We start from the raw sequence: 18,652 nt of genomic DNA, 5'->3' as shown, positions 1-18,652 counted from the left end.
ATTTATCGAATGCTTCCGTCCTTTGTTACTTAATCTAAACCTCATTTTCGCTGCGTGTTCTCGCTTCCAGGGTAAGAAGATCTTTAGAGTTTCCTGTAAATGTAAATGGTCTGGTGCCATCAAGACTCTATTTCCTTCTTGAATAGCGCCAAGTTGTCAGCCAGGCGTAAATGCCCGGGGAGTGAGTACCATTGTTAAGGTGCCTAAATATCAAAGGAGGTCCCTCCAAAAGCGTGCCAGCTTGTATCTGGGCTGAGCAAATGTAGGATATGGGGAAGGAACGGAGCCGTCTCCCTCCTACATGGAATTTCACTCAATCGCTTAGGTGTATTGGGCAAGAATTGGCACGACATTTGAATGACAGCGTCAGGATCTTGTGAGTGATCCTGTGCTGGATTGGCAGACAATGAAGTGCCCTACTGGCATCTGAGACGTGCACACATGTGGACATACCATTAATGGCCCAAACTGCATTATTCTTGGCAACCTGCAAAGCTTGTATGTTTGAGTGTGTTGTACCTGCCAGGACACTATTGCAGTAGAGTCTGGAATTTACTAGTGCAGAAGCAAGCAGCGCACAGTTCTTAGCAGTAAGAAATGGGAGGATGTAGTTAATTTGCTTAGTTATGAGGCTACAAGAGGATCGAATGAAGGAGACATGCGGTCTCATGGATAGTTTGACGTCCAAGACAACACCCAATGTCTTGACTTTCTTGGACACCATGATCATATTACCAGCAGTGCAGAAGTTGGTATGGGCCGGGGCTAGTTTACCAAGGCGCGCTCTAGATGCCACGATCAGAAGTTCGGTTTTATTATAATTCGAGGCAAGTGAATTGTTTGCCAGCCATGCAAGCGCTTATACACAAGTGAAGTGATTGAAAGCGCTTCAAGGCGGGAGGGCGTAAGGCAATACAGTAGTCATTCTTAGGCCTTGAAGTTTCCAAATGATCTAACAAAAATAACTAGCTTCCTAGGTCTGAGGCATTTCTACTAGTGCAAGTGCACTTGCTCTGGAATTGGACAATCAGTACGCCCAGTTCCAGTATTTAGTTTGTTATTGATAATAGACCAAATACGAGCTGTATTGTGGCCCAAGAGCCGTTTCCGGATAAATTGACTATCCTTAATGCTCATTTCCTGTCTAAGAACTTTAAGCTAGTTCCTATGAGTTTGACTGATGATCTTCTTGGCCCTTGTGTTTTCTTCATTAGAAAGACACGGGGTCGAGATAGACCTCAGTCAGTCTTGCACGTTTGATTTTCTTAGATTCGGCCACTGTGGGGTCATTATATGTGGCTGTTGAGAAAAGAAAGGGACTGGAATCCAATACTGGGAGAAACGGCACTCAGGCTATGCTCATGAGGAAAAACATCACTCTTCTTCATAAATCCAACACCAATCACTGTTTTTCAGTGCAGCCAAAAGCGTCCTTTATTAATAAATGTACATGGACAAAAGAAGGCAGCAGCAGTTTAAAACAAAAAAGAGAAGACGCGTTTCACCCTGCTCGGGCTTCGTCTGGTATGTGACATGGAGAGAGGACTGCAGTGTTATAGGCAATCATGTGTAAATCCATCTTCAGTGTTTTACACTTAAGTGAGTTGACTGAAAAGCACTCAGTAAATAAACAAACAGGCATCCATATTGAAACAAAATGAACATTGCTTCTGTTCTTTGTTAATGTCTGTGTTTGTGTAGAATAATAGCAGTTCACTATTATGACTGTGCATAGAATCAACCCAGAATATAATTATCCCAAGTGGGTTTGAGCTTGATGATGTTTAAATAATTATTCCACTGTTTAAGATTAATTATTTAATATTGTGATTTTGGTTGTTTGTCTTCCCAAGTGGGTAATTTTATAACTGAGTGCTGCATAATACAGCAAGATAATGGATGCTTTTCAACATACATGTTGTAAAACTGCGTGCAATTCATGTGTATTGATATACCTCAATACATATTAAAGTGCTGCGTGCTATGTAAACACAGATGAACTGTTCAATGCTAAAGTGTTGTGTGCTATGAAAACCTGGATGGACTGTTCAAAGTGCTATGTGCTATCACAGTGCATGTTAGAAAAATATATACGTGATTCGTACATAGACCTGGGAGGCTGTGTGTTGCCCTTGCGGGTGCCTCTATGGTCTAAGTGTGTATTGTGTGGGCTTAAAAATATTCAGAATACTAAAAGACATTTAAAAAAAAAAAAAACATTTTGGGGGGAATCTTAGGGCCCAGACGATTCTCATGGCTCTTTGGGGGCTGTATGTTGCCCTCACGGGTGCCTCTACAGTAAAGATTAACCTGCCCAAGTAAGTACTTTTGAACAGTGGCAGGGAAATTGGTAATATTGTGCCATAATCTGAAACTTGGGCTATTACTAAGACCGAAGTAGTTTTGTTAGAACAATGGAGGCTGTATGTTGCCCTTGCGGGTGCCTCTACAATATAAATTAACCCACCTATTACAACTTTCTAAATACAACAAAAGACGAGGAACAAGTGGAGAATTAAGATATTTTGACACAAACTGAACGTATACAGTTTGTTGTCCATGCAGGTGTCTGGCTCTGATCAAACACCGACATAAAAATCACACTTATAGTTTAAAGAAAAATGGACAACAGTAATTAAAAGGAAGAGGGGCAACCGTAATGGGTACTGTGACCATGTGTTACCCTCTCCTAATATTGAAGTGCCATATCTGGTATATTCGACTGCATAATACTATTAAGAGAATGATATTTCATAATGAAGCCACAAACATATTAAAATGAATAGCCCACAGTTTCACAAATAAACTTGGTAGATGGTTAAAAACAACTGGGGTTACAGATTAAGATACAAGATGTTAAATAGTACAATTATAAAATCTGTATGTTTAAAGCATTGAAATGTCAGTGTTTAGGCATCGAGATAGTTTATCACAGTGTCCCTTTTTTTAGTCTCATTGGTCATTGTGGAGGGCTCTTTACTATATAATTGTATTCTTAAAAATTGTTTCCCATAGAGATCACCTATATTTAACACTAATACAAATTACGCACTATTTACAGCAGGGCACCGTGTCTATAACTGCTTACCCTTCTCTCCTATTTTCCGCAAAAAAAGTGCATATATAAAACTCTGATAAAAATATACTTATCGGAAAAGTCAATAAGATATAGATGCAGAAAACTGCTTTCTGCTGAGTAGGCGTCCAAATCGTACCTAGTGTACTAAGCAACTTCACCTTTCATATTGTTGCACAATATATACAAAGAACAAAAAGATGATCGGGAAATTTTAGGTCAGGAAATTATCACATTTAAAAGGGCTTGGTCAAAAATAGGAGAAAATGCACGCAGAACTTAGTATGGCAATCATGACAAACACAAATTTAAGACCCCAGGAATGCATATAATTCTTCGTCACGGTTGTGACCTCTGGTGAAAATCAACTATGTATCTTGATTCCATTTGTCTCAAAGTTTGCAATCTGTCCCCTCCTCTCGGATGGATTCCCACTGAGTCAATGATGAAATACTTGAATGTGCAAATGTCATTTTGGTGGGCATCTTCAAAATGTTTGGCACGTGGGTAGGACATGTCGTGATTCTTGATTGCACGTAAATGTTGTAGTATTTGTAATTTGGCTTCCAGTTTGGTGCTGCCAATATACCATAGATTGCATGAACAAGTAATCACATAAATGACAAATTGAGTGGAACACCTCAGATCTTGTTTAATCTTAACTTCTTTCCTAGTTTGAGGATGTAAAAAAGCTTTGGTGTTTATTCCATAGCGGCATGCTTTGCATTTGGCACAGGTATAAAAACCTGATGGTTTATATACACATACACTAGAATGGCTTTACTCGTATTAGTTTCCCCCTAGTGGCAGTTTCTTTCAAATGTGCCGACACAATGTGTGTAAACAGATGAGCACGCAAAACAGTGAATTCACCGTCCTTGAAAGCCTAATAAGTTTCCTGTTGATGAGCTCTGTGTAGATTTAACAATTCTGCTTATTCCATTTCAAACTCACGCCATTACGGTCCATCAACAACAAGGCAACTAGGATGTGAGGAGTTTGCTTTCACATACTTGAAAAACTATTTGCAATGAAATAGACAGGGCTATATGATCACCAACCAAAGGATCATGGAAGGAAACCGAAGAACAATGTTTTCTTAGCTCATTAGACATGTAAATATGATCAACCCATGATTTTAACGTCCCACAATGTCATGTGAAACAAGATGACACCTCTGTACATATGTTGGGCATTACAAGGAAAGTATCCCATTTTGTCAACAACAACCAAAAAAAAAAGTCCCATTGCATTCCCGTTGAGACAGTATCTACACTGCAAAATGTTAGCTCTATTAGCTTTAGCTCCCACCGGGCAGTTGGAATTTAAGTCACATCCCAGGAAGATTGGATGCATGGATGAACAAACCAACCATGAATCCAGTAGATTAGAAATAGCCACATGTATAGAGTCCCACAAAGAACAAGAGATGTTCCAGTACAAGGTAATTATGAACAGTTTCAAACAAGTTCTACCACCAATAAACCTTCATAAGTTGTTTCCATGAGTCAAGGGTTTTATTACTAGATTTATGTCGATAGCAATGGCCAATCCACCACTAGGGCGACCTTTCTCTCCTTGAATTGCTGGTTTTGATAACATGGTAAACCCCTCCATATCAAAGTGCGACTTCGTCATAGTCCCCTGGAACAAGATGACGTGTTTACTTTTCAGAAAGTCAGAGTTCCTTTGGAGTTTGTTAAGATTACACAAACCACACATGTTCCAGGAGGCTATCTGTAATGAGGAATTGTTAGGGTAATTTTGTTTCCTGGAGGTTGATCATAAACGCTAACCGGCAGGTTAGCACTAGATGACCCAGACACCTCAGCGTTAGGGCTAGATGGGTTCAATGTTGCAGACAGAAAAACGCTAGCTTTCTCCAAACTCTTCAACTCATTGAAGACAGCGTTAGTTTCTGACACGCTATGAAGTGAGAAAAGAAATGAAAAGCCAGGCTTCCCATTTGTATAGCTCCACTCTTTCACCTGAACGGATTGCGCATAGGGTTGGGATCTGTTGGAAAGTTTCCAGTAGTTTGCCACGATTTAATCGTGATGGGCCATTAAAATAACTAATATTTTCCAGACCAACTATGACCGATGATTAATTGGCAGGGTAACCTCCAGCCTGCGAATTGTTGCTGGAATTGGTTTTGGGAGGAGAGACATTTGAGTAATGGGAGCATCATTAGATGATGTAGTTGGAGGAGTTCACAACGATTGAAGGCCTTCATGAGTCCACCTCCAATTGATCAGTAGATGTTGAGGTGGATACTGTAGCATGAGGAGGAACAGTAGATATGGCCTTTGAAGTTGTTGTTTTAGCAGTGGCTTCAGTTGACCAGATCATCTGATTTTGGATGTTCATAGGATCACAAGGCACGTGCATTGAAAGACAAAAAAAAAAACACTGTAATCCTGGTTCGATTGGCCTTGGTTGTCTTAGTTCCTGGCTGTGGCTGTTTTGCATTATGAGAATCGGCCTGTTGAACAATTAATGCAGTCTTAATGGGGTCCAGTGGCTGGGTGTTTAAATCAATTTGCCCTGTCTAAGGTAAAGAGCCCAGGAATTTCAATGAAGATTTACTTTTATTTTTGCGGGTGTAAGGTTTTTGACTTGCTTTTTTTTTAAACCTTTTTTCTTTTTGGCAAACTTGGTCTTGGTAATTCATTCGAGAATTTGCCTAGGGGTTTGAAGAGTTGTTAATTGGGCACTGGTACTCTCCTGCAAAAGTACAATTGAAGCTCCAGTTGTTTGAACACGCTGCTGCCTCGGACCAAGGTCTCTTGGCCAATCAAACAAAATAGCAAAAGCCCTTAACCATTCTACATACTGGAACAGCGGAGTCAGGCTGTTGGGAGTCTCAAGTGGGTGATCCCATCTTTATTACTCAAACAATTTTGAAGAAAGGTGATCGTAAATCCCGTCCGATGCCCCCTGAAAGGAGACCTGCTTATCTTGCCCCTTTCTCAGGCAACCAATAATAAGATCAGTATCTTTATAGAATTATCTTGTACTGAGTCTTTGATGTTAACGTAAAGCCGCAAAATGGATTCCATAACCAGATGAAGGGCTGAAATGAATGCCGGGTCCAGGGTCTCAACATTTGGTAGAACGTTAGACATTCTCCTTGCGTGTGTATTTTTAGGAGTAAAATAATCCACGTTGTTTGGACCGTGTTCAAAGCAAACCCCATAAGAAAAACACTCATGTTGGCATTTGGACACTAGATTCGTGGAGCAAAAGACTGAAGCCATGGGAGGTGGAGAAGGTTTTAAATTGTTGTCAATACGCTCCTCCATGTCACTGCAAAGCTTTAAGAAAGAAGCTTCAACTATTGAGTCAGTAGAGTTGTTATTGATGATTGAAGGTAAGTATTTTTTGTATTACGAAAGACTCCACTCGTGTGGTTGGTGTAGCCCCATTTGCTGCAGTGACTGTGTGCACGGCCTGCTTTGTAACAGGGCTCCCCATTGATAAACAAGCAGATGTGAGTTCCAGAGAGAATAACACGCCATGCTCAACAAGCCTATGCTCCATGAACACTAGTGGACCGGGCACTTCCACCACTGACACACTCGGAAAGCCGGTCCTTAGTTGTTTAAAAGGCTTAGATTTGGTGAATGCATTAGTTGAGGGGCATTAACAGGACTCCACCCAAAAGTGGATGCCAAGTCTACCTCATTTTCACAATCGCGTGCCTCCCCTTTTCCTACTCCGTAGAGAAGCTACCATTCTTCAATTGTAGTTCGAAGGTAATCCAGTAAGTATGTTTCCAAGTACAACAGGTGCAATTTATTCCCCTGGCTCCACCCAAGGAAAGCGCGACCAATGTGTAAAATGACAGAAATCTTGCACATGCAGTCGGATTCGAATACTGGAACTAGTACTCACTGGTCAAGGAGCACAAAGGCAGAGAGGGTTTTCCCGGTGCTACACTAAGGTAGGAAGCACTTTTAAACCCAGCTCACCCATGAAGACACCAAGACACACTGCCTCGCTTTGCCGAGGCTGGAGTGCATGTAGAGTCCACCGATAAAAATACAGTAGAAAGATGTTGCTCTCCGACACACCAAGACACTCTGCCTCACTCATCATTAATGACATAATTAACCCACGTCAGAGAGGTGCCCACTTCGCGAGAGGCCAATATTAGCCATTGCGCACATCATAACGAGCCACAATTAAGATGGATACACAGCACATTAGATCGCAATACAGTGTGCAGCAGAGACGCGTTTCTGAATCAAAACGCAATAATACATGCAAGTTTTTCGCCATTATGAGATGTACATAATGAATAGTCAAACACCATTAGCACATTAACATTGCATTCAGTAGCGGTTAGATGTCAGTGGGACAAAATAGGAAGAGATAGAAAAAAGGAAACAACATGTTAGTCCAATCAGTCACCAACTACCTAATTCAACTATCCGTCTCCTGCGATTTTATCAGTACCATATACTCTCACCTGGCGTGGTTGGTGCAAATGATGTGCCTCGTGCCTCCAAGACCAGAGAGTAGCGTCCGACTACGAAAAAACACGTAAACGAGTAAGCAATGAGCACCGTCCAGGATAGTTGTAAATATTGCCAGCGATCAGAGGACCAAAACCTCTCTCGGTCTCAGTACTGTCAAGAGTGTCAACACTATAGTAAAGTACAAACTTCTATGAGTACTGGGCCTGCCTGCCGGTCGGCAATTGACAAGAGGGGATGCCACGTACTCTCAACACAATTCTTACCTCGCAATGTCGCTCCGGCACCTGCTAACGTGAAGGTGCTGCCAGAATGATTGGAGTATCCTAGTTAACCACGTGACAGCGCTCGTCCTTACTTTGTAATCTATCAAACTGCCTGATGATGGCCCCCATGGGCATACACAGCAATGCCTGAACCTAGTCAGTGTTCGTGACATATGATGAAACAATGGCGTCTAGTAAATATGACAGAGCAGTCATGTTTATTTAAGTGACTTGCTGTATACATTGCGAGCGCTTGAGAAATACTCCGTTACTGCACTTATTCCAATATCGTCATGTGGTAACCTCTGAAAGTAGTGCCATAATTCACACTGTCAAAGTGCACATGTTCTTGCAAGAAAACCAAACAAATTATACATTGGGGTGCAAATTTTCATTGTACTCGTAGATAACCAAGATGCATCTATGTGAGGCGTCACTGATGCAAGTGTGCCAGTGGTGGTCCTTGAAACAAAGAAATCATACATATTCTCTCGTTTGAGTACATGTGTATTGATGCACATGTGGTGACCTACGATTGGTGGCTGTTCATGTACTCGTAGATAACCAAGATGCATCTATGTGAGGCGTCACTGATGCAAGTGTGCCAGTGGTGGTCCTTGAAACAAATAAATCATACATATTCTCTCGTTTGAGTACATGCGTATTGATGCACATGTGGTGACCTACAATTGGTGGCTGTTCATACTGCCTGTCCCACCATACCGGACACAAAGCTTTGTGAAAGCTCAATCCAACAGGCCAGACTCATTGTGCCCAAGTCAAAGCGAGTAAAAGTGTGGAGGGCAAGCTTCCCCTCAGTACGGCCTCTCAATGGAACGCACTCCCCCATCATCTGAGAGACGAACAATCCTACTGGCCCTTCAGAAAGGCACAGAAAACATGACTCTTCACCTAGAGCCCCCAGCTGACTGTACACCTTTTTCCGCCGCTCCCCCTGCCCCATTCGTCCATGCTAATGTACATGGTTGTAACAGCCCCTTGATGGCCGAGGGATTTGTGCACTTAACAAAATGTAATACAAAATAAATGTTTGCATGCTGTGCCAGCAACACAAAGCACAGTCCTCTCAACAATCTCAATTTGACTCCATCTTGCTGATGCTGTGTATAAGTGTCATGGCAGAACAATTGGAGCAATTCAGCCAATCACAGTGGTCTCCTGTCCCATTCAAGTGATGTAGATCTACAATACTCAGCGAACAGTCAGTGAGCTGGAGTAAGAAAGAAGGATAAGAATAAAACAGACTGTCAAGTAGCAGTGTGCACACACCCCTATGCCTCTCGCCCTCTCCCGGGTCTTAATGCGTTGTGATAATACACATTTCACAAATAACAGTGCAAGTTAAGCTTCTTCATTCATTCATTCCGCTGGGTGCCAAGATCTCTCTGATCTTTTTCTTGAGAGGTCTCCTTGATATCCTTTCGTGTCCAAGACTCTAAGACCTGGAACTTCACCTGTGCTATGGGGTGTACACCTTCATGAAAATGCCTTGCCACAGCTGAATTTGCACTGCAAGTGCGTACATCTGATTTGTGTTCATTCCATCTTAATCTCACACGTGTTTTGGTTTCCCCAACATAATTAATCCTGCATGGACATGTAATACAATAAATAATATTTACTGAGGAACAGGTAGCAAAATCTCCGAGTTTAATCTGTTCACCTGTGCTGGGGTGAAAAACTACTGTGCCTTTGATCACATTATTACAATTGCCGCAGCTCAGGCATGGGGCGGTCACCTGCTTCCCCGCTCGGTGGCTGGTCTCTGGTGTTTACCAGCACGTCCCTCAAGTTCTCACTTTTTTGATAGGCAAAGACCGGCGGGATTGGAAATAAATGTTTGGTTCTTTCATCACTTCTTAGAAAGTCCCAGTGTCTAGTAATACTCTGTTTCACCCTGTGGCTTTGTATGGAGAATTTAGAGACAAATACCAATGATGGAACTGATTTTTTAGGTCTGGTTTGCAGGAGTGCCTGAGGGGGTTGATTGATGGTTTTAGCAACAGCTGCTTCTAGATCTTGCATGGGGTATCCCCTTTCTTGGAATGCATGCATACGTTTCTCAAATTCACTCCTGCATTCATACGGTTTGCTTACGATCCTTTTTATGCTCAGTAATTGCCCATATGGTAGGTTCCCGAGTGTTTTAGGTGGATGAAAACTCATCCAGTGGAGCAGGTTATTCCCGTCAGTGGCTTTAGTCTAGAGAGCCATCGAAATAGTATTGTCTTTAACTACGACACTCGCATCAAGGAAATGTACATTGGGTGTTCCCATCTCTGCTGTGAATTGGATTTGAGGGTCTATTGCATTGATGTAGGCAAGAAAGAGTCTCAGGCGTGCCATTCCAAATGACAAAAATGTAATTGATATACCTGACCCACCTCACAAGATAGTTATGCCTGACCGGGTTGGGTAATATCTGTAGGGACTCAAATCTCTGCATGAAGTAATTGGCATATGCTGGGGCCATAGTGGCCCCCATAGAGGTGCCTGAATTTTGAAGGTAGTGCTGGTCCTAGTATTTGAAATAAGAGTTTAGAGAAATGAATTCAAGCAAGATGATAATAAATTCTTTGGCAGCACCAATATTTTCTGTCTGCAACAGTAGCCATTCAACAGCTTCCTGCCCTAAGTCATGGAAATTCTCCTGAAGAGACTGGTGACATCAATGGTGAAGAGTAGGTCTCCTTCTGATAGTATGGTGTTCTCAAGTATTTGGAGGAAATACGTGGTGTCCTTAACATAAGTCGTGGTAGAGTGGATAAGCAGTTGGAGAAGAAGTGGTCAAAGTGGCTGCCATGATGGGTCTACTTGGGGGGAGGGGGGACTCCATCAATCTCTTATGTATTTTTGGAAGTAGGGATAAAGATAGTAACAACAGGGAGCATTGTTGATAGAAAGGATTTGGTTTTATGAGAGATCCAGTCCAAATCCTCAGCTTTGAGTAGTATGCCATCGATATTGGATTTAATGTTGACAATTGGATCGTAGTCTACTCGAGCATATAAATTAGGATCTTGGAGTTGTCTCATGCACTCTGCATGGTAATCGGTAGTGTTCATGATGACTAGCGCTCCGCCCGTCAGCCAGGCGAATGGTAATGCTGGAATCAGTATACAATGACTTAATTTGAAGAATGTTTAAGGTCAGTCATGACCATATTCTGGAAGATCGATGGAGGGGACTGTGATGGGAGGAACAAAAGTGCTTTTAGGTTTCAACTCAATGTATGGGTCCTCTTCTTCTGCTCCTTCTCCGCATGCGTCATCTTTCAGGGGTTGTTCTGCAAAAAAAAGGTCTTCAGTTTTAACTTCCATGTGAACCTCCTCATCCTCATCCTTGTATGCCCAGTTTGTGAGCGTAGGGCCCTTTGGATAGCTGCATGCAATGTATGGGGATGCTGAATAACTCCGATACCAAATAATTGAACCAACTCAGGAAGATGGCAAAGGTTGCGTTTTAATATCAATCTAAAATAGGGAGTTACAAAGGACGTTCGCTCGAGCTCTCAATGCATTTCACATACAAACATCCTTTTATACAAAAAAAAGACATCAGCTGTGACATACTACGTGGCAAATGAGAAAAACCTACAAGGAATTGTGATAGGATCAAGGGGAACATCCAAGTATACTTTCTATAAGGGGTGGGATTGTGACTGGACATTTACTAGGTGGACGACTTATGCCTACCTCTAAAACATGTAATCTTCTCACACTATTAAATACACAGTATATCGTTGGTCTTAAAAACTATAAAGCCCTTCATTATACAGCCCTCTATAATTGGTTGGCACGCTCGTGCCATGTCTGGAACATTCAGTTCATAGCAGAACATAAGCTCAGACCCAGGTGCCAGGAGGTGGACTTGACTTTACCTCCCCACCCAATTAGCCCAACGTCTCTCATCACCCATGCCTTCTGCCATGAAGATTGTCTTTGAACTTGGCCTTCATGTCTCTGCGAATATATGGGAGTGTGAGCACGCACTATCGCTGTTCTAGAACTCCACACTCAACTCTAGTTCCATCCTTGACTCACGCGACACCATTATGCAGCATTTAAATGCCTCAAATGAATAAAGCTTGGCACGCTTGGTGTTCTTTCTTTGCACCTTAACAAGAGATGATTCAGCTTCACAAGATTACTGCCTTCAAGAATAGATAACCAATCTTGGCTGCTTCAAGTTTGGTAACAGGCCCGACAGCCTTGCCATTCTTTTCCATGATGGCCTTTCCTCTCCATGGGTCTGGGCTTACTAAATTCACGACAGTGATGTCCAGCTTCTAGACAATGGCGGCTTTGCCTGCAGTCTATTTACTACATACAGTGAGCTTCTATGATCACTTAGTGTACTTGCGTTACAGCATCTGTACAGTTATTGAACACCTTGCATTTTCTGCAGTGCTTTGCACACGTGCAATCTTTTCTTCATATGAAAGTTTACTCGATTTTTAACTTAGTCATCAGTTTCTGTAAGATCCATGCATTTTCTTCAGCCGGTATTCTCGGGCGTCACGCTCATCTCATCTCTTGTGACGTCACCAGCCCCTCTTTTTCTCATCTTCATATTCCTTCAGGGAGTTCCTCCATCAGATTGTCATCTCTTCGGGGATACATCTGATAGGGTTTTCTCAGAGGATATTTTCTTTTGAATATTCGCCATGGTATGGTCACAAATGCTGGTGCCAAGCATGGCACAATCTCAGGATACCAACATCTAGGAGGAAGGGGGCGGGATTTCCTGCAGAGGCATGTAAATGCTCCTCTAGATTCTAAAAAAGGATGTTGTGTCTGATCTCTCTTGTGCAGTGCTGATGGTGATTACAGAGGTATTTGCTTCTTGGGCTGTTGGGGTGGCAGCAGATGCCCCTTTGTGTTCTGCCTCTGTATTTCTCAAATCAGGATGTTGAGTACCCAACAGTCTCATTGGTTGTTGTTGGTATCAGCCCATGTATATACTTAGTTTTTGAGGTGATCAGTAGTGACCCTCTTGAACTTACTTTCTTGGATTCGAGCTCCGTCCTGTACGATTTCAGTTTGTTGTTAATGTCATTAAGGGTCTCAGCAAAAGACTCTGCGCTGCTGAGTGCAGTGATTTCGGTTGCCAGTTGACCTATCTCCTTCGTCAAGTGGCTAATGTTGCTCGCCAATTCGTGATTGGTAAGTAAGATCAGATCAAGCGAGCATTTGTTGAGAATCTGCTACTATTTGAGTAAAAAATTCTTATTCTATTTGCAGAGAGTGGGTCTCAGTGGAATGAGTAATCCACTGGAAATACATTGCGCTCGATAGTACCTGCCTAGTGTAACGTCATGTAGCTTCCAATTTATTTCCTTCCTAATAACGTATTCTAGCCATTTGATTTTCAGTTGCAGGTTGCCCCCTTTGCTGGTGAGGCTGGTGTCCTTAAAAAAAAAAAAAAAAAATCATCTAAAATGGCATTGCTCTCATCTGTTGAGAAACCGAGTGTGGTAGCTCTTTTGCTGGCGGGGTGCTCCATGTCTTCGAAACGAATATGCATGCCTTCACTCTAGGATTTGTGCCTAAAGGAGAAGATCACAAGTCACGAGTGTGAATGGGCACTGGTGAATGGAGTGATATTGAAGCAATTAGTTGTAGTGTCACTTAAAAAAAAAAAATCATCGATGTAAAACTTGGGGTGCATACCCTATAGACAATGCCTCCGCACAGGGTATTACAAATAGTGGCAAAGCTGTGGACCTAGGCTAGAAAAGCCTGCAGTGAGCGTTGCACACCCTTTGTCTAACTAAACCGTGAGATTAAAGAGAAGAAGTGTCATCCATGGAATTATTTAATTTCTTTCGGAAAAACAACAAACACAGGTTGAGGCAAGAACCATTCTGTATTTCAATCAAACGAGTATGACCAATTTGTGGTGGTCTATGCCAGCGTGCTAAAATGCCTATGTATTTCGGGCATAATGTCCTTCATCAGGGCAAATATATATATCATGGGAGGTCAGAGGGGGCCCAACATGCCTGACAATATTACAAAGACCAAGGTAAAAACCAACAAAATAAGTAGCAATCGTGTTGAGTATATCAGTAAGAAAATAACAACATGCAATTCCATGCAGTGGTGCCAAGGGCAATATTTTATACAGTTTGACCCATAACAGAGAACCATTAACCAGAAGGGGAACCTGCACATTTGTGCAGAATGCAATGTTCGTAAAAATACATTCTAACATCAAAAAAAGTCATATATTATGTGGTAGTGACATCATTAACCACGTCAGAGAGGTGCCCAATTAGAGAGAGGGAAATATTAGCTGTTGCGATCATCATAACGAGACATAATTAGGATGGATAGATGCACAGCACATTAGATCCGAATGCAGTGTGCAGCAGAAATGCGTTTCCGAATCAAAACGCAAAATACATGTGTGGCTTTTAAACAAAAGCATGTCACAAATCTTGCAAAAAATCAATCTGCTAAAACAGTAGTTAACCAATCTACCACCTTTCTCCCACATAAAGCCAGTAGTACGTAAATTTGACTAGCTTCCTGCAAAAGCAGAAATTCCTTTTAAGTTGCCTCCTTAAAGCAAACGTATTCACCAGAACATTCCAGCCCATTTGAAAGATGGAATAGTACGAAGAACTTGGAAGTCCCGACAGGCTCACCTCTTAGGTGTCCCGAGATTTCATTAGGCGCAGGGGAGGGCGGGCATTGAACTTTCAGTGCAGGGGAACTGGATGTGCAGTAATCTCATCATACGAACTCAGATAACAACCAGTTAAAAAAAAAAATGTAAAACTGATACATTTACATCTTGGCTCCTAACTCTCAATAAATGCCCAATGTAATTGTGTTTCCCTGGATGTGTCCTCATGCCTGCAGAATCACTGTAAATGCCCCCTCTAGGTCTGTCAAAGATTCACACAATGAACATAGGTCACCTAGTCTCAATGGCGGCTTTCATGTTCCCCATCCACTTCCCCAGATATTTACTGGATGTGCTGTAAAGAGAGCAGCAACATTGATTATCCACCTTGATGAATGCCCAGACTAGTGGAGGCAGAAATAAGCGTGATGGCAGTTGTTTGAATGTTTCAATGTTATGGAACTCATGTACTGTTATAGTGGATTTGCCTGCATTGTCCCTCTTGTTTAAACTATACTGCGTTGCTCCTCAAGAAAGTAACCAGCAGAAACATTAAATAGATCACACGAATAAAAAATAAACTCATTATAATGTGCTCCGATCAATGTAGCAACTATGAAATAAATGTGGCACATTGTCACTTTTGATTGGAACGCTGAAATCCAGTCTGATAGAGGGGAGAATAATATGCACCAGGACTTATGTGCCACCCTGTATAAAGTGTTCGATTAGAAATGCTTTAATATCTATAAAAGTCATGATTTGAAATATCATCATATAGACTGTTCATACATTACTTGGAGAAGATAATGTGGGTGCCAATACAAAAGGTTTATTGCTACATGTGAAAACCCTTTTCCTTGAGGGATACTAAATAAGCTATCTTTCTTTGAGGAGTGCAATTTCCATTTGTTGGTGCAACATAGAAACCCAATCACTGTGTAAAACAAAGGTGTCCCAGAAACTACAAAACTAGACTCCCCCCCCCCCAAGGAGGCAAGTCCGCACTTACAAAACGTGCAATGGTTTTGTTGAATGCTGTAAGCTCCACCCCCTCCCTCTACCCCCTGAGGAAATTGTCTCTTGGGGAAACCAACTGCGTCAGATCATAATCTCGCTCAGCGAGAAATACGTCTGTGTGGCCATGCAAATGATTTCTGTTTTCAAAGTTTTTTTTGTGTTAACTACAAGGTCACACAGACATGTTAAACAACGTTAGGAGACATGGGTGTGGCAGGGGTAAAAAGAAGACCCCGATTACATGTCTGAAAATATAGAAGCAGTCACAATCACTCCTTGTCTGCAACGACTACCAGTGTCCGAGCATACACAGCATTAATTCCAAACTCCTAGCCATCACACATAAAGCAAGCTCATTAGACGCCTTACAGCACACTTCCAGGACAGAGGCTACCTCACATTCTATAATAATCAACTAACAACGCGATACTCGAGAATTTGCCAAAAAATATCACACTCCCAGAAACCCATAGCAGGGGCAAAATAACCACATGAAAAGATGAAAAGAGCGTCTCCTGAATAATTCCAATAAGACTTGCATGCGACCCCAACATAGGTAAACAGACCACCCTTGGTTGCCAATGAGTATCCATGTTCGAAGTCATGCCTGTAATATCAAATGATAACCCATGTTGCATAAAGAGGTGCGCTTTGACTACCCGCAGGGCGCTATAAGTGAAGCAGAAACATAAAAGAGTAGTCGGGGCTTACCCCCGCACCCACCCCGAAATTCTCATGAGATTAAACACATTTTGGCTAAGAAACGGCATAGCATACTTCCTTAAGAAACCCCACTAAAGCAAAATCGGAAGTTTCTGCATACTGTATGTAACGCACGTTTATCTCCTGCAGAATGATTTGTACCGCTTAAAATGATTCTGAAACTCTGTGCCACAGATAAGCAGCATTAAATCTTTGTGTTAGCAATCACGAATTCTCTTCAAAATGAAAGCCACAAAAGTAATTAATAAAACAAAAATACACATTGTAAAGATATATACAAAAAATAAAACCTGGCATGGTCAACCTGCTTCTGAATGCAAATCGAATGAATTATTAAATAAACGAAGTGAAGGTATGCATAATCACAACAACTATCTTTCGTTTGTGAGTACAGTGCCTTCAAACGCAGAATTCAATAATACCCAGTACTAGTTCCTCCACTGGCCAGCACTAAGCGTCACGAGAGAGGCTGCCATCATAAAAGTTGACCACCCATTAGATCTAGACTACTGATATTCAAACTTTTTCACACCGATCCCGCCTACAGTAAAAAGTATTGTTTCTACCATCCACCCCCCACAAAGGGGTCCCAAAGGATGCCAAGGGGGCCCAGGCTTTTTAAAATAAGCTGATTTTCTACTGTTTATATTTTCTATTAAAAGCAGACAACAATCCTTTTTTTAAATTACAGTCATCTTAATCTTTTTTAGACACATCCTTCAGGCCCACGTGGGGGGCAGCCTCCCAGTTTGAAGACCACTGATCTAGAGGCCGGGGATCCGGGCTGCTGGGAGAACAGCGTTGCGAGAGAACAGTACCAATACTCTCAGCAAACTATAAGTTTAGGGGTAGACGGGCGTTGACAGGGATACCAACCTATTCAATACACACAGTGCTGGGGCCGATACAGTCTCCATCTCAATACTTCAGTTTTAACAATAGTCCATCAGGCGTTGTAACGAATGCCCCTTTGTCCTTGCCAGTGAACAAGACGTGACCGAGACAGTACTTCAAGCTCCACACCTGTAATCGCCCGCTGTTTGGGGATCAGACTCATACGACAGTCCTATTGTGCCATTACGCCCTCCCACTGATAAAGTAGTTATCTTGTTGTCTGAAGACGCCATCGTGTGGTAACTTTAAATGTCAGACACCAACACCACCCTAGCTCCGCAAAGCACACCGAATAAAGGAAATAAATCCAAAACTTCACAGGCGGAACTGTATTATAAAACACTTCTGTGAATCAGGCCCTAATGTCTACCTTGTACGTACATGCACACAAAAATGTGGGTGAACATATTTTTAAAACGCACACCAGATACAAGCCGAGAAGGGTCAGTATCCGTAACCTCAGAAAGTTGCAATACCAATTTGTACCCAGCCTTTCATAGTTGTAATTTAAGCCATCAGACGTTCTCCAACGATTGCCCTAAAGGGGGCATCCCAATTAAATGCATTGACAGTGATATATTTGTTGGTGATTCATACATAACATGCACAATGGGTTTTAAGACATGTATGCCTTCAGTAAAAGCGAAGGTGTACTCCTAGGTCAGAACCTGTAAATGAAGGGATAGTTTAGAAATCAGCTACTCGGGTTTAGCAAGGTGCCCCTGCCACACCGGCCCTTGATGTTATTCATGAGAGGAGCTTGTGTTGGAAGAAGAAAAAGAAAAAAAAGCACAAGAGTAAAACAAAACCATCACTGTATGAGGCATCTATTGACTACAACCAACAACTGGAGGGGGGATGGGCGCATTTACGAGGCAGAGCACCCATGAGTATCCCAATCGAATAATTCCTAGAATTCCTGGAGCCCTGCCTGAGCCAAACAAAATGGCGACCGTGGGAAGAGGGGGCAAATATTAGACCCACAAAGAAATAAAGCTCGAAAGTCTACCTTTTCTTTTCGCTCCCGACTGGTCCGTCCATGCCTCTGGGTCCGAGGGACTGTACTTTTTGCTGATGAGAAATATTCCTGAAAAGCAGGAGCGGACACCGCACAATCTTCGGTTTCCTGGGTCCCTGTGGAAGGTTTTAGGTTTATCACCCCCACCACCCTCCTCCCCTGACCACCAAATAAACAACAGCTATCGCGTTATATCGAACCGAATACAGTGTACACAGATTGTTCCAAGACACCCAGCGCCATCCGTACGTCAAAGGAGGAAGGGCGCTTGACCGCAGACATAGACAACGGACTCCAGTAGCATGCTCTTAGGAGTTGTCCCATCTGCGCCAACGTGTGTGATCTCTTACTATGCAAGCATTTACATGTTATTGCATACAACAATCTCTACAATAGGTTGCAAACACATAATCTATATCTTCACAAGAAGTAGAGGTTTTTATTACAACAAATGGTTATTATTTTTCAAATCTTTTATTTTCTTCACTATCACGGATATGCCATGCATGTTTGCACTGTC

General features: G+C 42.1%; 1 protein-coding gene across 2 annotated transcripts in view; it reads right to left on the bottom strand.

The window, feature by feature from the left end:
• The window catches only part of HIF1A (hypoxia inducible factor 1 subunit alpha), a 650,717-nt gene extending 632,322 nt beyond the window's left edge, over nucleotides 1-18,395 (bottom strand). The window contains exon 1 of one of the 2 annotated variants that reach the window (XM_069638929.1): nucleotides 18,124-18,395. In XM_069638929.1, the coding sequence (XP_069495030.1) occupies nucleotides 18,124-18,155 (32 nt within the window). In that variant the 5' untranslated portion in view covers nucleotides 18,156-18,395. Of the gene's footprint in view, nucleotides 1-17,096; nucleotides 17,244-18,123 lie in introns of those variants that run through there. The other variant, XM_069638928.1, reaches the window with a different exon arrangement.
• Nucleotides 18,396-18,652: the final 257 nt, after the last annotated feature.

This window comes from Ambystoma mexicanum, chromosome 14 (assembly GCF_040938575.1).
Source record: "Ambystoma mexicanum isolate Mex_15411 chromosome 14, UKY_AmexF1_1, whole genome shotgun sequence".
NCBI classification, from domain to species: Eukaryota; Metazoa; Chordata; class Amphibia; order Caudata; family Ambystomatidae; genus Ambystoma; species Ambystoma mexicanum.
Note: the sequence above shows the minus strand (reverse complement) of the source record. Positions and strands in the feature narration are given on the sequence as shown.